At 36.6% G+C, this 21,433-nt stretch overlaps 1 protein-coding gene across 5 annotated transcripts in view; it reads left to right on the top strand.

The window, feature by feature from the left end:
• The window catches only part of LOC139747116 (uncharacterized), a 120,009-nt gene that overhangs the window by 84,729 nt on the left and 13,847 nt on the right, over window positions 1–21,433 (top strand). Inside the window, exon 6 of one of the 5 annotated variants that reach the window (XM_071659011.1) lies at window positions 10,699–19,450. The exons of 2 other annotated variants lie outside the window; for them this stretch is intronic. In XM_071659011.1, coding sequence (XP_071515112.1) covers window positions 10,699–11,028 — 330 coding nt within the window. In that variant the 3' untranslated portion in view covers window positions 11,029–19,450. Of the gene's footprint in view, window positions 1–3,913; window positions 7,917–10,698; window positions 19,451–21,433 lie in introns of those variants that run through there. 2 more of the 5 variants (XM_071659007.1, XM_071659015.1) reach the window with 2 other exon arrangements.

The following is a 21,433-nucleotide window of genomic DNA, read 5'->3' as shown; positions in this document are numbered from 1 at the left end:
TCTTTCCACCTCCAATTTGGTCTCCCTCTTCTCCTCGTTCCTTCCACCTCCGACACATATATCCTCTTGGTCAATCTTTCCTCACTCATTCTCTCCATGTGCCCAAACCATTTCAAAACACCCTCTTCTGCTCTCTCAACCACGCTCTTTTCATTTCCACACATCTCTCTTACCCTTACGTTACTTACTCGATCAAACCACCTCACACCACACATTGTCCTCAAACATCTCATTTCCAGCACATCCATCCTCCTGCGCACAACTCTATCCATAGCCCACGCCTCGCAACCATACAACATTGTTGGAACTACTATTCCTTCAAACATACCCATTTTTGCTTTCCGGGATAATGTTCTCGACTTCCACACATTTTTCAAGGCTCCCAAAATTTTCGCCCCCTCCCCCACCCTATGATCCACTTCCGCTTCCATGGTTCCATCCGCTGACAGATCCACTCCCAGATATCTAAAACACTTCACTTCCTCCAGTTTTTCTCCATTCAAACTCACCTCCCAATTGACTTGACCCTCAACCCTACTGTACCTAATAACCTTGCTCTTATTCACATTTACTCTTAACTTTCTTCTTCCACACACTTTACCAAACTCAGTCACCAGCTTCTGCAGTTTCTCACATGAATCCGCCACCAGCGCTGTATCATCAGCGAACAACAACTGACTCACTTCCCAAGCTCTCTCATCCCCAACAGACTTCATACTTGCCCCTCTTTCCAAGACTCTTGCATTTACCTCCCTAACAACCCCATCCATAAACAAATTAAACAACCATGGAGACATCACACACCCCTGCCGCAAACCTACATTCACTGAGAACCAATCACTTTCCTCTCTTCCTACATGTACACATGCCTTACATCCTCGATAAAAACTTTTCACTGCTTCTAACAACTTGCCTCCCACACCATATATTCTTAATACCTTCCACAGAGCATCTCTATCAACTCTATCATATGCCTTCTCCAGATCCATAAATGCTACATACAAATCAATTTGCTTTTCTAAGTATATATATATATATATATATATGTAATGTAGATACAAGCTTGTGTGTTACATGCATATAAAATCACAGAAATAGTCTAGCTGCAAGATCTTTTGTTTATCAGATCTCCAGGCAAACTGACAAAAGAGGTAAGGTAACAAGTAATATATGCAGGAGAAACTCATGTCTGTGTGAGGTTAATTATGCATTACTGATAATTCAGATAATACCAGGCAACTGGGCAAGATCCCTTTAAATACCTGATCGACATGTCAGGTCATGCCAGCTCAGCTGGGTGGAAGCCTTTTTACATACCAGATCTGATATTACTGGATCACAGTGGCCACAAAACATGTTTATGTTTTGATTATAAGGTTTAGAAACTACACAAGATTGTAGTGTCTTTCTAAAGGAGACCTGACTTTAGCAATGTGGCAAGCACTCTTCCAGTCTGTGTGATGGTCCTCCTTAGCCTTATGGGCATGCAAATTTGGTATCAGGCCAAGATGATATATGTGCACAAATTATAGCAGTCTGTGGATGATAGGATGTATTTTTTTTCCACCTATGGCCAGCAGAAAGTAGCAGGAAAAATTAACACATCCATCAGTGTGTACCACAGTAGTCCTATTTGTATCTGTTGATGTGGGTTAAAACAGTTTTCAATTCCATGATGAGACATTTATGCAATTTCTGATTTTTAAGCCACACTACAAAAGACAGGCTATGTCATTTCTTGATGAAGGAGAGCAGTTAGTTTTCACAATCCTTGCCTACCTGACTTGAAATGGAGTGGTGGTTAGTAAATTTTTGAGGACCTCCCAAATGTTCATGTGCAGTGTTCTGGCCAGGAGTAAAAGATCCATGATATTACCACTTTCTCTTTGCAGTGAACTTTTTTGATATTAGTGTCCCACAAACAAAAAAGTAGCAAGATTTTGTGATATAACAGACTTTCATTTATCTTTGACCCAGTTTCTCAAACCATTTGCATTTGAGATGGCATGAATGTGTAAACGAGCTTTTTCCTTAATCACCAAGTTGACATTAAAGAAAATGATGGTAACAAAGTTTGATAAGGGGTGGTATGCTTCATTTTTGAGAAACTAGACTCTCATCATAGTGATGCAATAGCTTTGTTTGAGTTTATTCCTTGGTGTATTTCTTGTCATATGCTATGTATTCCAACATTTTCAGTGAATGCTTTAAGCACTAGGAATGATAGTCAAATTCAAATTGTTCAATGATAATCAGCACCGTTAGCTTGACAGAGATGTTGTAGTGACACTCAGGATGCAGAATCTTCATTGACCATTCTAATTTTCTGACAGTTTAGCTCTGGAACATTTTCATATGAAAACTTATTTTCTTAAAATTTTAGCCATTGGAGTACAAGAATCTTCTCTTTAAGGACAACCTTTTATGGGTTAAGATAAACCAGTATCATATTGTTTTGATAAGAGTGAAACTTTTGAATTTTGATATAGCCCCAACGTCATGAGTTCTTGTAAGACATTGCCAAGAGAACTTCATAACTTATGACCTGTTAAATCGAGACTTTTTTGACTTCATAGAGTATCGAGGGGAATAATTGTTCATGCCCCTTGGAACTGTGAACCCTCTTTTGGCAAGGAATATCTCTACATGGATTAAGAAACTTGTTGGCTCAATCTGGGCTTGAGGCTTAAGCAAAGGATGTGAGGAAGTTGGTCTATACCTTAGCCTTCTTTAGAAACATTTAGCTGGAGAAAATCAACAAAACGGGTGTTTGGCACTCAACTGCTACTGTCCTCAGATAGTACCTTAGCTCAAACATCATGGATCTACTTTGTTTAGCAGTGGAGATCCCTTTTTCTTGGGAGACAAGTTCTTGTACACCCCAGATCCCCCATCAAAAAAACCTGTTTCTGCCTTTTTGTTTTCTGATGTAGCTTTTTTTCTGAAAACCTTCCTCCTTCATGTTCATACGACCTCATTCTTGTAAGACAGACTGTAGAGGAGAGAAGTATAGGATCAGAAATTTGGAAAACTTTTTCTATCCAGGAGGCAGTGTCCTACAAGCAATTTTTTTTCTCTTAATTTTTGCTCTACTTTGCCTTTTTTTTTTTTTTTTTAGAACAGACTACTTATACGTTGATGCCCATGATTTGTAAATTCAGCGGTGCCATGTGGCCATAAGTAAGTAGGTAAATAGTATCATCTTTGTGTGTGCCTCTTATTACCCAAAGGCTTGCCTGAGGTGCGTTAGCTGTCGCTACTAAGTTGGGAAGATAATGTTGGGTGGAAGGTCATGTTTTCCCACTAGGAAAACAGTGTTAGAAGGTCGTAAGCCAGATTTTCCAAGACATTATATAAGAGAATTTCTCATGCTTGTTGGACAACACGTCAGAGAGAAAAGGTTTTTCACTTTTCAAAATCTACAGTTTTGTAACTTAAGACTCACAAATAGGGAATATTTAAAGAAATTCCCCCAATCAGACAGAAAACCAGGTTGCAGCATATGCCTCACACAGCATGTACTGTACAACACCTTGCCTGACTGATATTTTCATTGTTATTGCATAGCTGTGTATCAAGGTGGAGTTAGAAACCCACACTGCGGTCACTGAACATCAGTAAAGGAGCAACCTAAGCCATTTAGCTATTCAGCCACACTTTACAAAGTTGTGGGGTTTAGGGTGTTGTTAGAGTAGTGTTCAGTGGTACTGATGGGTAAGTTTAAACCCCTCTTTGGTATATTGTCATTTGATGATATATTAGAAATCTTTCTGTTTTCTTTACTGGTACTCAGACCAAAGAACTCTGCACAGTACCTTATTCAGTAATGAACATTGAGCCCTTTTGTCTTAGCTGTAAGAATTTATGATTTTAGCAATGTTGTATGATTGATACAGCTGGGCGTCCCTTACAGGTGACCATGAAGAGTGACAGTGACAAGATTATCCATGAAGAAGTACCAGGATCTGACGACTCTTTCATCAGTGGTTCCGAGTTCAAGCAGTGTCCTTACTGTCCATATTCAAATATTGACAGTGAAGCTGTGTTGCAACACGTAATTACACATAGTGAAGAACAGCCATTTTCTTGTACACAGTGCCCATTTCGCACTGCCTCAAAGAGCATCCTCATAGATCATCTTCATGCTCACAAAAGGAAAAAGTTACTTCCCTGCCTATATTGTCCATTCAAAGCTTCCTTTGAGTATAACTTGAAAGTTCACATGCGAACTCATACTGGAGAGAAACCATATGCATGCCCTAACTGTTCATCACGATTTTCTCAAAAAGGCCACCTGAAATATCATTTGACTACTCATACTGGGGAAAAACCCTTTCAATGTCAACATTGTTCATTCAGATTCAGTCGTATGAGCAGCCTGAAAAGACATGCCCGTGTGCATAATAAGTAAATGCTTAGTACAGGTAACTGATATTATATTTTTGCTTCAAGTGTTATAATGATATTTGAATACAATTATCTACTCTTATTTTGGCTTTTTAGCAGTTTGATTAAGGGCAATGGATTTTGTTAACATATTTCATTACCATTATAGAAAATTTAGCATGTGATTGAAACCTGAAAGCTTGAAAATGAGAAACTGAATCAGAGAAGTTAAAAGCAGTCTCGTCTGCAACAAAGCAAAACACAAATCCTCCTGAAAGTGAGATTTCCTTTGAAGATTTCATTCATGATTACAATTTGTGATATATGAAAATTAGAAATTGATGTTTTTCACATTCCACTTATTAATGTTTTGATTGTCATGCACATTATTTGCACATTAAAACAGAAAGTAAACTCTCTCTCTCTCTCTCTCTCTCTCTCTCTCTCTCTCTCTCTCTCTCTCTCTCTCTCTCTCTCTCTCTCTCTCTCTCTCTCTATCTCTCTCTCAGGTGGAGTCATATGAAAATGAAAGACTTTCCTAGAATAAGGTGCCATAAGCTCTCTTGTAAGACTGAATTACAGCATTTCTTTTACTATACATACATGTGATAACTTGGCCAAGGTGTCATGCCTTGGTCTATGTCAGTCAGATCCTCTGTTGTATTAACTCTAAAGAGCCTGATATTTGAGTCAGTTGGATTACTCTCTAGTCTGTATCACTTCCTGTCTTTGAAAGTCTGACTCAAGAATGTCTCTCGAGTTTTAGCATATCATGGTCTTTTGGAAAATACTATCAGCTGTGTATGTCCTTTTTATGTAGATGATTTTTTGATATTCTGTATATGTATAAAAATATTCTATTAGAGAGGAAATCACAATAAGGACTAATAGATGATAAATTGTGAAGTTGAAAGCATTGAATATGATAATGACGTGGCCATTGTATAAGTACGCAAGTGAACAAAATAGTAAACTTGTACACCCTCTGAATAATTATTTGGCACTCTTGACTATGGTACACCGTGCAATAAACACTGATGGGGATGGTATCCCTGTCTCTCGCTGTGTGTGTGTGTGTGTGTGTTGAAAGTGTGTTGATAAATGGCAGTACATAGAGTGTTTATACAAAGGGCTCTTAACACCATAGCACTACTTTCTGAAATATAATAATCAAACCCACAACCTGTATTAATGTGTGCATGGCAACCAACGAATTGGGGTGCCATTTAGGGATTTCTTACATTATGAGATGCAATGACATTAACCCACATTATGCAAAGTGTATGTGATCAGAAAGTATGTAAACATCCTGTATTATAAGGACATATGCACAAGGAACATAGAATGTTTGTGTATTATGATAGTGATATAGAATTAAGCACAGCTCTGGCAGGTTTATGAGGCAGAAAATGGATCACGAAACTAGGTGATATTTCTTTAGTATGCTAAGCATGATAAGATTACTAGGTCCTTGAGGGTGTGTTTGGTAGGGAAATTCATGAGACAAACAATATTAGCTTTAGCAAAGAAATTTACTTCAGGAAGTTCATTATCTTAATGCAGTGTATCGAATATGTTGGAAACGGAACTGGTTCAACCTGCAGTGAGTTGAGCTTCATAGCGCATAGTAGAAATCGTAATATTTATTTTGAATCATAGCTACGTTTGACGAGATGAAAACTTGCCAGACAAGTTAAACTGTGCCCGAGCAGCATGGGGTTCCTATGCTAACTATTGACAGAATTAGAAGTAATATAACTTCGGTGAAATGTGTTTGGCTTTCCTATCAAGCAATTATCCAGCGTGGCACATGACCAGTCAGCCTTTATGATATACTCTGTGACTGTAAGTCTATCGATAGCAAGAAAAGATACTACTGTAGTGTTACTGTGAACACAACTGTTGTGATTCATTTGCAACGTGAAGCATAATTTGGTTTATGGAGCACAGTCTTCACATAGAGCCACAGTAAAGTGATTTACCAGTCACAAGCTAGAGAGTAACTGGCAACTCGGCAGGCCAGTAATACCAGTCATGCATTGTACCTAAGGAGTTTTTTCAAGAAGTCTCTTGTGTTGTATTGTATCCCACCATAAGGGTGCTGAATGATATTTATTGGGTGTACATGCCAGATTGATTTGAATGACAGGAAAATGATCTGAATCTTAAGCATTGTTGGACACAAGAGTAGAGAAATAAGGATTGTTGAACACAAGAACAGAGATGGAATAAGACACCACCAGGATTTCTTTGAGTGCTGAATATTAAGTAATGAATATTTCTATTCATACATAGGAAATTTTGTTTCTGCTTACACAGATTTTAGAGGATTATATTTTGCTGTATGTATATGTTCTTGGTTCTGTTACTGGTATTTTATAGACCCTTGTATGTCAAGTTTTGAAAATCCCCAATCCCCAGGACCAAGCTATATTCACATTTTTGAAGTTTACAGATTTTAGAAACACAGGCCTCCATAGATTGTGGTCCAAATATATCATAACTTTAACAGTGTTTTTTTTATACCTAATGAGGTTCTTTGTTTGTAATATATGTAAATAGATATTATATGAGAAAATTTAATAAACATTTACTGAAATTATTATATAGTATGTACCCAAAATCCTTCGGCAACCTTCTGTGCAATGTTTTCTAAGCCATTTATACACAAACTTACTAGTAGCTGATTTCGCTCTATGCAGTGACTTACAGTTAGCAGTACCCTTTAATAAATTCACTCACCATAAGATTTAAACATCTTTTCCTGTTACCCCTGGAGATCATGTGTAGATGTCTTAACAACACCGCAAGACTCAATCAGGCAGTGTTGTAACCTGATTTTTGTAATATTTCTATTCTCTGTACAATGCTAGATGCAATGTGCTTCCTCTCACAACTCTGCACTTAATAGTATACTTGTTTACTTGTGTGCTTTTTAGATGCCAAAATAAGGGCAGAACTCATGAAAATGAAATACAAGTAAATGAGGGAAGCAAGGAAATTTACTGCAGTGCATTCAAACAGCAAAAACAATGACGTATTGTTGGGTAGCACTGGGTAAACAAAGCAGCCAACTATGGGAACAAGAGATGCAAGTTGGCAGTAATCTTCAGATGCTGGACTATGGAGTTTGGAAGTTTTACATTCTAGAAGTTTGAATTTTTGAAACGACTTGTTATGCAATTTTTCTATGAATGTAAGAACTCTTTTAAGTTCATTAAGTTTCTGTTTTTCCAATTAGGGTGTTTTTTTGATAGAAGTATAGTACAGCAATAATTGTAAGCTAAGTATTTCAATTAGTGTCCTATTGAAAAAGTGTACTAGAAGTTTGATTTTAGCACTGTTTTCAATAATCATCATACATTACATATATTATCATTCCATGAACGATTTACAGTATGTTTTATTGCTGCGAAATCCTCTGAAAGTTTTTGTTTTCTTCTCTTTACATGTATTATGTTTGATTTTAGTTTGAAATTTTGAAGAGTTTGCAATGGTCTAAGTGGAAATAAACTTGGTATGAAATATGGTATTTTTCAGTACCTTATATTTATTACTCATCCTTGACCATAAATCTTTGGTTTCAGTTTTAAGGTATAGAGTACTGTATATTAAGTGGTATCATTCACCATTGAATGTTTAAGTTGACAGAAATGAAGAATTGACTCCAAAAACCCCAATTTTCCCTAAAATGAGTCAAGCTTTATTTTAAGGCAAAGATAATCTCAATTTTCATTGTTACACTGAACACAATCTTATATACATTTATTTGTTCTTGTTTCTCACACTTGGATGAACTATTTGTGTAAGGAAGGAAGTCGAATTCTTGGCGCCCATGTTAGGGGTATAGTTATAAAGTAAACAAAGATACAGAGTGTCACCCGTAATGTTAAAAACAACTTTGTTCAAAAGGAGTCCTCTGTTTGAAATGACAAGATTTTACTAATACAGGTAGCAATCATACAAAAAGTAGATATGATAAAGCATAGCACCTATTATAGATCTGCTGCTGAGCATAAATAAACTTTCAAACTAGTCCTCACCATCATTCATACTCCCTCTCCTGCCACTACCTATAGCCCTCTCCTCCACGCCACTAAATTCACCTTCCGCTACCTTGCACCAATCATCCTCCCCTCCTCCCTGCTGCATCAGAGCATATGAGCAAGTGTTTTAGCATGGCCCATCAGTGACTTGACAAACCTCTTGAGATTGAAATATTATCATTTTTGATAAAGAATTATTTGTTTTTAACCCTGAAGTACAACATTGTGTTTGCAAGTACTTTACAATGATATTTCAACCCCATTATTTTCCAGAGATGATGATAACTGAAGGATCATTGAATACTCAGAAGTTATTAATTGAGTATATTTCAAATTAAAGCGCATTTCCCACCTAAGCATGATGATTAGTTTCAGGAATGAATTAGCAGTGGCTTTACACACACCTACTCTGTAGTTATCATACACAATGTATTGAAAGCTGTACATGCCATCCTTAGCCAAGCCCCATACACTCTTTAGTCTAGTGTTTACCAGGACCACTTTGTATGCCATGTTTCAGCCCTATTACTATGTTTCAGTAGTATGAGAACATATTTGTCCAGAGATATTACAATCATTAAAAGAACTAATGACAAAGAACAAAAGTCTTATCCATGCACATTTACAAACCCATATATACTTGATGGCATAGGAAGTTAAGGAAATGGGACCCATATTTTTAGAACTCTCTCCCTTAACTTGAAAAATAGGTAACTATGACCTTTGTGCTTCTCCCCATTCCACCCAGGAACTCTCAATCCACCTCGTCCCACTCCATCATTTACTCATTCCCCCCACCACCACATTTCTGGTAGATTATTCTTAAGTATTGTATAGGTTACTATAAGTCTGTGGTAAGTGTTTCCTAGACTTTATTGTTGCATGTATGGAAATTTTATGCTCAGGAATCTAACCCCACCTCCTCTTATTATTATTATTATTATTATTATTATTATTATTATTATAACTATATTATTATTATTATTATTATTATTATTAGTATTATTATTATAACTATATTATTATTATTATTATTATTATTATCATCATTATTATTATTATTATTATTATTACTCTATTATTGTTATTATTATTATTATTATTATTATTATTATTATCATTATTATTATTATTATTATTATAATAATAATATAACTCCAGGACCCCTTTCTATGAAGGGGCTCCTGCAACTTTAAGGCTTTGCTACTTTCAGTAACACTCCTTTCAAGTAGAAAGTTCCTTGATGAGACTGTACTCCCTTTCACCAACAGATGATACAGCTTTGCTGAAGGTAACTTTACACTTGTGGCATAACCACAAGCAGTTGGAGTTTGGTAATGCCTAACCCTCCCTATATAATGGGTTCCAGTTGCTGGTATAACAACACAACAGGCATTACAGGAACTTAACTAATATTTCATGGGGAATGGCTATAGTGCCCTGCATTGTTCTGTGATAAACAAATAGAAAATGTGAAATCAGTTTTTTTTGATAGTATTTACTGTATTCATATATATATATATATATATATATATATATATATATATATATATATATATATATATATATATATATATATATGTTCCTATGAGTCCATGGGGAAAATGAAACACAATAAGTTCCCAAGTGCACTTTTGTTTGATAATCACATCATCAGGGGAGATACAAGAAAGAAATATAAGTCAGTTGATATACAACAAAGAGATGTAGCCAGGATGCCATTTGGTAAACAACTGATTGTCTAAGACAATGTCTTGGACAATCACTTGTTTACCAAGTGGCATCCTGGCTACGTCTCTTTGTTGTATATCAGCTGATTTATATTCCTTTCTTGTATCTACCCTGATGATGTAATTATTGCACAAAAGTGCACTTGGGAACTTATCGTGTTTCATTTTCCCCATGGACTCATAGGAATATACTTGATCACGTGCAAAGTTGTGGTCCTTTCCAGTGTATATATGTATATATATATATTGTATTGATAATTTTTTCAAGTTCTATGAAACTATTCATCCAAGTGGTGCCTTTTAGTCAGATTGTGATTAAACTGAATGTACATGGTCATTTTGTGGTGATGTGCATATTTTGTGGAAATTTCAAAAATAATTACTTCAGAAAGGAAAAGATTGCCTTTTTCGTTTACAGCATATTCAAGTGATATGTCAAAGCAAATTATTGCTGCATATTTACTGCCTGTACTTCCACATTCTTTTTAGCACTAATACTGTATTGCAAGTTTTAGTAAGCAAAGCATCCCTTACAGGTGGGCGTAAAAAGTGATGGTAATACGAGCGATGTGGGAGGAAGCACTGGCATTGGCAACAAGTTTGGAATTATCAGCAAGCTTCATCAGTGTACCTTCTGTCCATACACCAGCCTTAATAATGATGTTATGCAGAGACACATTCGTACTCATTTTGGAGAAAAGCCACACACTTGCCCACACTGTCCATACCGCTCTGCTTTAAAAGGCAATCTTACTATTCACCTTCGTAGGCACACAGGAGAAAGGCCATATGCCTGTTGTCATTGTAACTATACTACCTCTTATAAAAGCAATATGAAGAGGCATATGAATAGACATAGTAAATAGAATATTAATTTATCAGTACCTTATTGTTTGCATAAGTAAAACAGTTTCAAGATTGGTTGATTTTGATAAGCAGTAATCACTCCATACTGAATATGTTAAGTATATTTACCTTTATGCACATTTTATGTACTGTTTGTCATAAAGAAGTTTTCACTGTCATCATCATCATCAAATCCTTTAAGTAATTCAGAAGTTGTAATTAAATGTCCCCCAGTCCTTCTTTCAACACAGGCAAGTCTTTGATATATGATTTTTTTCCCATGGAGTTTAATTCCTTAATTTCAATTTTTTTTCTTGTCTTAGGCAAATCTGTGAGCCACCTTAATTAGGGTGACCAGACTGGTACCACATGATTTACTTAGAGTCTAACATATGTTGTTATGTGTAATGCACTGAAACCACAACTCCCTACCCACATCCGGGCCCCACAGACCTTTCCATGGTTTACCCCAGACATTTCACATGCCCTAGTTCAGTCCATTTACAGCACATCACCCTGTATACCACATCATTCCAATTCACTCTATTCTTTGCACACCTCTCACCCTCTTGTATTTTCAGGCCCTGATAGTAGCATAAAGTCTTTTTCACTACATCCTTCCACCTCCAATTTGGCCTCCCGATTCTCCTTGTGCCCTTCATCTCTGACACATATATCATCTTTGTCAACCTTTCGTCACTCATTCTCTCCATATGTCCAAACAATTTGAACACACCTTCTGCTCTCTCAACCACACTCTTTTTATTCCCACTCATCTCTCTTACCCTTTCATTACTTACTTGATCAAACCACCTCACACCACATGTTTCCCTCAAACATTTCATTTCCAACACATCCACCCTCCTCTGTGCAGCTCTATCTATATCCCCTGACTTGCAACCATATGATATTGTTGGAACTACTATTCCTTCAGTCATACCCATTTTTGCTTTGCGAGATAACATTCTCTCCTTCCAAACATTCTTCATCTCTCCCAGAGCCTTCGCCCCCTCCCCCACCCTGTGACTCACTTCTGCTAAGTCCACTCCCAGATATCTATAACACTTTACTCCCTCCAGTTTTTTCTCCATTCAAACTTACATACCAGTTCACTTGTCCCACAGCCCTAGTGAACCTAGATAACCTTGCTCTTATTCACATTTACTCTCAACTTTCTCCTTTCACACACTTTACCAAATCAGTCACCAATTTCTACAGTTTCTCACTTGAATCAACAACTGACTCACTTCACAGGCCCTCTCATCCCCAACAGACTGCATACTCACCCCACTCTCCAAAACTCTTGCATTTACCACCCTAATCACCCCACCCATAAACAAATTAAATGACCACGGGGACATTACACACCCCTGCTGCAGACCGACCTTCACTGAGAACCAATCGCTCCCCTCTCCTCTTACTCGTACACATACCTTACATCCTTGGTAAAAACTTCATATTTGTATTTATTATTATTATTATTATTATTATTATTATTATTATTATTATTATTATTATTATTATTATCATCATCATCATCATCATCATCATCATCATCATCATCATCATCATCATCATCATCATCATTATTATTATTATTGTTATACTTTATCGCCGTTTCCTGCATCAGCGAGGTAGCTCCAGGAAACAGACTAAGAAAGACCTATCTACTCATATACATACATATATATGTACATGCACTTACACATACATATACATATCGACATATACCCATATACAGACATATACGTATATACACACGTACATATTCATACTTGCTTGCCTTCATCCATTCCCAGCGCCACCTCACCCCACTGGAAACAGCATTGCCACCCCCATGTCAGTGAGGTAGTGCCAGGAAAACAGACAAATAAAGGTCACATATGCTCACACTCAGTCTCTAGCTGTCATGTGCAATACACTGAAACCACAGCTCCCTGTCCACATCCAGGCCCCACAGACCTTTCCATGGTTTACCCCAGATGTTTCACATGCCCTGATTCAGTCCACTGATAGCATATCAACCCCTGTATACCACATCATTCCAATTCACTCTATTTCTTGCATGCCTTTCATCCTTTTGCATGTTCAGGCCCCAGTCACTGAAAATCTTTTTCCCTCATCCTTCCACCTCCAGTTGATCTCACACTTTTCCCTGTTCCCTCCTCCTCTGACACATATATCCTCTTTATCAGCCTTTCCTCACTCATTCTCCCCTTATGTCCAAACCATTTAACACACCCTCTTGTGCTCTCTCAACCATACTCTTTTTATAACCACACATCTCTCTTACCTTTTCATTACTTACTCGATCAAACCACCTCATACCACATATTGTCCTCAAACATTTCATTTCCAACACATATGCCCTCCTCCTCACACCCATATCTACTGCAGCACTGGATCTCACACTGTTCATTCTCATTGTCACCCAGCTGGTTTAGAAACTTGAAGGCTGTAACCAGGCCACCCTTCTCTCTTCTCTCCTACATGATGGACAGATTTGTAGCCCTTACAGCCTTATTCTATAGTTCAGCTCTCTTAACCATTTGGTTATGACTAAAGTCGTAACATACATTTTTTTCTTCTCAGTGCAAAGTATGGTTAAGTCTGTAACTATCAAAAAACAGTTGTTACAGCCCACAGAGTTCACCAGTTTTCCCCAACCAGGAAATAGCACCAGGGTCCCATAAGTACTACCCCCATGCATTGGCTGACTTAAACTTTGTGCATGAACAGTGACTTGATCAAATATCCACCATCACTTACATGATGATTCATTCTCCCTTTTTGTGTTTTACTTTGTTTTTCAAATATTTTGGTAATTCATGGACATTTTAATGTCAGCCATGTTGGTTGTTTAAGTTTTATATTATGTATTAAATTGCATGAATAGATATATATATATATATATATATATATATATATATATATATATATATATATATATATATATATATATACACCTATGAAATGATAATATACAGTATTTTCAATGAGAGCTTATGAGTTGGCAACAACAGGGCTACTTAGTGTTCTGTTAAATTTTGTATTATGATTTTTTTCTCACCTTACCTTTTACCATTTTGTCATCATTAAGGGTGTGTGTTACATATTATGATGCCTAAGTAGAGATATACAATGATGATATGCAATGTTTTTGACAAGTGCTCATGAGATAGCAACATGGGGCTACTTAGTGCCCCTTTAATCCTAGGACTCAATAAAGATTTTTTGTCCATTCCTGTATGACTTTTTTTTCCAAGTTGTATAAGTTTTTTATTTCTAGAGAATGAGAAATATTATAAAAGTAGAGTTAGCCATGTAGAGTCCATGAGAAGTTGCTGTAACATTAGTATGATAGATAGCCGTGGACAGTTTTGCCACCAGGCTTCTTTTACAATTTTTTTTGATACCGTGTATGTAAATGGAATTATTATTATTTTGTTTTATTATGTTATAATCAGAATAATATATACATGCACTGCTTGAGTAAAATCAGTAGAGATATGATATACATGTAAAGAGAAGTAGGGAATACATGTAAAGAGAAGTAGGGAAATTTTGTCAATGGTGGCAACATCGTCACAAATTGTGTGATATCTCCCTTTTGTACACCTAGAGGTTAACTGAACATAGTACTTCAGTTAAAGAGCAGCTAATCAGGCAAAGAGATTCATAGAGAAGAATTATAGAGGATGATGTAAGGGTATGAGAGAAAATTTATACCAACTTTGAAATTGTTTTTGCAGTGAAAGACCCTGTATCCCCAACGTTAGTAAAATGGATTAGGGAGAAGGCTTTGATAAACACTAAAATATTTAGAAAAGACATTAACATAAAGTTGTAGTAAAAGGTCTTGACTCATATAAGATGAAATTTCCCTGTTTGTACCGATATGCAAATGTAACCTTTTGAAATACTGTTCAGTGTATCACTGGAGACAGAGGTAGAGTGCCAGTGGAATGAAAAAGAACAGATGTCATACTTGTCTTTAACTAAGGAGACCACGAACAGGCACTGAGGTACAGACCCATCTTGCTGATGAATGTTATTAGTAGAGTTATAGAAACAGTAATTAAAAAGCAAATAGACAACTTTCTTCAAGGGAGAAATTACTTAAGTGAAAGACAGCATGATTTCAGGGAATGGAGGTCATGAATAACAAATCTCATAGATTTCTATGAGAAAGTGAGCTCCATCGTAGACAATGGTAAGACTGGTTGGATTGTGTGTATCTGGACTGCCAGAAAGTATTTGACACTATACGTATGGGAGTTTGATTAAGAAGTTAAATCTTTAAGCAGGAATAAGATGGGAAACTCCTCAGTAGATAGATGATCTTAGTGGAAGAGCACAAAGTACATATGTCAGAGGAGCCTTCTCTAGATGGATTGAGATTACCAGTGGAGTGCCACTGAGATCTGTTCTGGAACCATTACTCTCGATCTTTATAAATAAGCTAACTTAAGGTATGGACTCATACCTGAATATGTTTCTAGTTGATGCAAAGGTCATGAGGGAGGTGAAAAGTGATAAGATTTCATCAACTAACAAGGTGACCCAAACAGACTCCTAAGTTGGTAATATACATGGTTAATGAAATTCAGCTGAGCAACTGTAAATTAATGAGGATAGAACAGAGTGAAAGAAGACCTCAATATGATTATTATCTCGCAGATGATAAGCTTCAGGATTCTGTGTTTGAGAGAGACATGGGAGTCAACATCATCCCTAACATGTCACCAAAGCCCCACATTAGGAAAATTTTTAAGGAGACAGACTGTCTGCTGGTAAGTATTAGAACAGCTTTCATGTACATGGATAAGAAAATATGTAGCAAGCTGTTCATATTCTTCATAAGGCCAAAACTAGGGGATGCTTTTTAAGAAGCATAGTCACTGTGCCTAAAGGAGCACAAAGAGCTAAAAGAGAAGGTCCAGAGGAGAACAACAGAGATGGTTCTAGAATTAAGAGAACTGAGTTACAACAAAGGCTAAAGGCTTTGAATTTGTCCACCTTGGAAGAAATAAGAGTGAGGGGCAACTTGATCACAGCCTGTAAGTTTTTAAAACAGATTGATAACAGATAGTGAACAGTTTTTCGAGAGATATATGGAAAGAGCAACCAGAGTATGTAACGTGAAATTAAGTAAGAAACTTGTTAAAAAAAGATATAAAGAAATAATTTTATAGTATAAAAATGGTAGATGAATGGAATAAAATGACTCAGGACACAGGTTATGCAGACAGCATAGATAAATTTAAGAATTTGTATGATGGTAGCAAATGTTCGTGAGATGGGGCCCCATGAGTGTAGAACTCCCTCCCCATACAGTACAAATAGGTAATTACATTGATTTAGGCTGGAGGGTGTATTATAAACACATTGGAAGAAAGACATGGTACATATGTACACTATTAAGAGATGGCACCTTAAGTGTAAAACTTTCCCCATAACACAAAAAGAATAATCACTTATAGAATTACTGCCATTAAGATAACTATTTTGCAGTGTTACTGTACTATTTTAGCTCTGCTTTACAGTTTTAGCAGCAATAGAAATTAGCATTGTAACATAACTAGTCATTGACAACTGCCTATGTCATATTCAGTAACATTGATGATCCTGATTATAACATAGATAGCATCACAGGTTGTACCTCTTTAATCTGACAACCTTGGGACTTGGCCATTGCTGGACCACAAATGCCAGAAAACAGAAATTGACCCCCAAGTCATACACAGTTGATCTGATCTCATAGTACTAACATAAAGTCTTTACAAAAGTTCCTTTATCTAATTTTTTCAGTATCTCCCCCTTTTCAAGCATAGATAATGATTTATACTTACAATTATTAGCATTAGCACCATCTGCCCTCTTGGTCTATTTGATGACATCGTGAAGGGCTAAAATACAGCTGAATATAAGAAATTAACAGGACTGTTGATTAGCTCAGCTGCAGTGTAGGTAGATTTTGGTGCCTTAGCACTGCTAAGGCATGTACCAGGCCATGGGAGTTGCTGGACCACAGAGCACCAGATTAGAGAGGTACAGCTTGCAGTGATGTCTGTTTATATCATGGCTGGTAACAATAAAATCTCTGATTATACTACAAGCAATAACCTTCCCAACTCTCTTCATACAACAACCAGTAACTACTGACTCTTCTTGAACAATTTGAAATAAAAGTTGTTTTTATAGCACAACCAGTAGCACTACTAAGTCTCATAGTCACACAGCCATTAACCCTTTTGCTGTGGGTCCTCTACTCATTCACTTCATATTTCTGTGTGAGTCCCATCTTAATGTTTTCAATTTGACACATTTACCCCTTTCATTGTGGTAAGCCTAAGACCCAGCATCCCCTTCCTGTACTATGGTGAGGAATCAAAAATTAGAAAGGAAAATAACATTTTGCCAGATAGTGAAAAGAGCACTTTCCCCTGATTACATAAGTATGTAATTCATCCAGAAGCAACCATACAGTCAGTTACTATGAGGTTAAGAAGTGTCGCTGTAGGCATGGTACATTCAGTAATATACTAAAGTGTTTTTTATCATCAGTCAATTTTGTTTTGCTCCCATTACACTAATACAGTGGTACATATAGCTGTTTTTGTTTGCAGACAGTAAATAGTTTGGATATATATTTTGGATGAACATTTATTGCTCAGGGAATGCATTCCAGTATAGCCGTGGGTTTATTATAGAAAAGTTTATCATAAGCACCTTTTTTATATGGTATGCACTATTATAATCAAGGAATATTAATACCTGCTGTATGGCAACATATTGTAGAAAGTCGAAGGCTAACATTCACCATAGATCTTTGGACGAAACACCTCTTATGGGAATATTAAAAGGCAGGATCCACATGTGTACAATGTTCAGTGAGCAGAAGAATTGAGAACCCCAAAATTTGGTAACTGCAGTGAAAAGGCTAAGAACACACCCATTTCATTGACAGAAGGTTGTCAGAGACTGTGAATCTCACCTATATGAAAGAACAGGAAGGGCTTAGGGGCTCAGTTATCCTCTGGATATCAGAGGGAGGAGGACGTTGTTCTGCCACAGCTGAGGAGTAAAATCCAGTTGAAGTGACCTGGAGTTTTTCATTCAGTTTTATTAATTTCAGGCATTACAGACATTTATTTGAACTGATGTATGCGTGCTAACATACACACTAGTAAGAGCTAAAACAAACAATATTGTATTGATGTAATAGAACCAAGCAGAATTCATACATCTGGCAACAATTACTGGTTGGCATAACGCCTTATAGTAATGGTTTGATTAAGGCCATTTAGATGAATAATACAGTTTTGTAATCAGGGAGAGCTGCTGTACTTTTGTCACTGTTTCTTTCAGCTGCACTGAGAGAGGGGATATGTTTCCCTATGCCTGCAGTGAAAATGTTAACTAGCTGTACTGGCACTCGTGCTTCAAAAATATCAGCTTCAAGTTTAATTGAAACACAAATGAGAGTACTATCCACTCCAGTTATTTCCCATCCAGCAGTTCTGCTACTAATTATGATCATGCCACATTGTGGTATATAAAGATTTCTGATTATATCGTAACCAACAACCCAAACAACTTTCATTAGACCCTGATCAATAATTTTATCAACTAATTACATGGCATACAGCAACACTAGCAACTTTTACAATGCTAGAACTTGTAACAAGACTAACAGAAGAGCTAGCAGTATTACTATCTCTGTATATATCTTGATCAACAATCCTTTAGCTTTGAGTATACCCCAACCAAATACAGTGCTAGCTTTGATTACACACGAACCAAAAACACTGCTAACTTTGATTATGTTACAACCAAAAACCCTTAGCTTTGATTGTACCTCAACCAAAAATATTGAAAACTCTGATTATATCTTAACCAATAACACTGCTAGTTTTCGTTTTATCACAACCAGTTGCACAGCAAACTCTGATTATTCTATGCCAACAACACGGCTAATGCTGATAACACTATCAGCATTACCCCCAGCTTTTTACCACAGCCAACAACACTATTACCATTACTGTTGGCTCTGATTATTCCAAAACTAACAATCTGACCAAATCTAAACCAGCAAGAGAAAAATTCATGTGATGAAGATGTGGCCATATCACCTGTTTATACTATGTATGTGTGGGGCATACGTATTAGAAAAGGCTTTTATTGTGTAACTGATTCTGCTTAATGGTATAGGACAGAGAAAACTTTATCGTAACTGACTAAACCAGCTGCTTTAAGACTTTGGGTTTTTACAGATGCATTACTGTAGAATGAAGTTTTTTATAGGTGTATTTTACTTATTGGTTTAATTATCAGAGCTTTAATTTTGTAAAAAGAAAGAAAAAAGTATTGTAGATTAAGAAAATTAATGGATGTAAATGAAAAAAATGTATTAGTCACCAATAAACTTGTGGATTTTAACTGCTTTACATGTAAAGTGATCCTTTTGATTGAAGACTAGATTGTTAAGGAAACACCAAATACCGTTTACAATACTTTAAACATTGGACTGGATATTAGTGATTTGTGTTACTGTACATTTTTTATATGATCGGCAACCAGTTATTGGTTATGGATATGTACATATTACCAGAACACAGTTAAAAGAGATTACCAACATTTACAGGTTTTTCTTCCAATTACAAAATGATGGACATGCAAAATTCACGTATCAGGACACTTCTCCCAATTTTTCTCCATTCAAACTTAAATCCCAATTAGATTTTCCCTCATTCCTACTGAACATAATAACCTTGCTCTTATTCACATTTACTCTCAACTTTCTCCTCTCACATACTTTTCCAACCTCTGCAGTTTCTCACACGAATAACAGCTGACTCACTTCCCAGGCCCTCTCAACCACAACAGACTGCATACTCACCCCTCTCTCCAAAACTGTTGCATTTATCTGCCTAACCATAAACAAATTAAACAACCGTGGGAACATCACACACCCCTGCCACAAACCAACATTCACTGAGAACCAATCACTCTCCTCTCTTCCTATTTGTAAACATGCAATACATTCTTGGTAAAACTTTTCACTGCTTTTAGCAACTTACCTCTCACACCATATACTCTTCAAACCTTCCACAAAGCATCTCTGTCAACCCCATCATATGCCTTCTCCAGATTCATAAATGCTACATACAAATCCATCTTTTTTCTCAGTATTTCTCACATGAATTCTTCAAAGCAAACATCTCTACCACTTCAGAGACCACACTACTCTTCCCCAATCTGATGCTCTGTACATATATATATGTATGTATATACATACTCTAGCCTGAGCCAGGTACCCATTTTATCAACCAACCCCTAGGGGTGGATGAAGAAGTGGGTTGAATGTGGACCAATTGCTGTAACTAGGATTCAAACCTCTGTGATTTAATGGACTAATAGGGGGAGAGGGTGTCCATTAAAGCCAAAAGTCCGTTAAATCAAATGTAACCTATAGGCTGTTTTTTTATGCAATATACAGGAATACAGTATACAGTTCATATGCTTTCTTTTAGCCCCTCTATCACTTGATGCCATTTTGAATGGTTAGGATTGCAAAGTTATTGAATAAATAAAGTCACAATTCTCTGTATGCAACATGACTGCATGATAGCTTGAGGCAGACTGAGACCAAAACAAAGCGAGTATACCCCATGCTACCAAAAACAAGTGTGATGTGGTGTGGCATTTGAGCTTTTACTCTATTTTTTAGTTTCTTAATTTATTATTATTAATTAATGTATTATTTTTTTCCCAGTCCATTAAATATGAAATTCGTTATATCGGGGTCCATCAAATCGAGGGTTTACTGTATGTATATATTATATTTATTTATTTATTTATTTTGCTTTGTCGCTGTCTCCCGCATTAGCGAGATAGTGCAAGGAAACAAACGAAAGAATGGCCCAACCCATCCACATACACATGTATATACATACACGTCCACACACGCAAATATACATACCTATACATCTCAACATATACATATATATATATACACACACAGACATATACATATATACACATGTACATAATTCATACTGTCTGCCTTTATTCATTCCCATCGCCACCTCGCCACACATAAAATAACAACCCCCTCCCCCCTCATGTGTGCGAGGTAGCGCTAGGAAAAGACAACAAAGGCCCCATTTCGTTCGCACTCAGTCTCTAGCTGCCATGTAATAATGTAATGTAATAATGAAATAATGCCACGTATTTTGACATTCGCTATTTTCCGCATTAGCTATCTAGTGCTAAGAACGGAGGACTGAGCCTTAGAGGGAATATCCTCACTTGGCCTCCTTCTCTGTTCCTTCTTTTGGAAAATTAGAAAAAAAATAGAAGGGGAGGATTTCCAACCCCCGCTCCCTCCCTTTATAGTCGCCTTTTATGATGCAGAGAATA

This window comes from Panulirus ornatus, chromosome 67 (genome assembly GCF_036320965.1).
Source record: "Panulirus ornatus isolate Po-2019 chromosome 67, ASM3632096v1, whole genome shotgun sequence".
Classification (NCBI taxonomy): Eukaryota; Metazoa; Arthropoda; class Malacostraca; order Decapoda; family Palinuridae; genus Panulirus; species Panulirus ornatus.
This window is presented reverse-complemented; position numbering and strand designations above follow the sequence as displayed.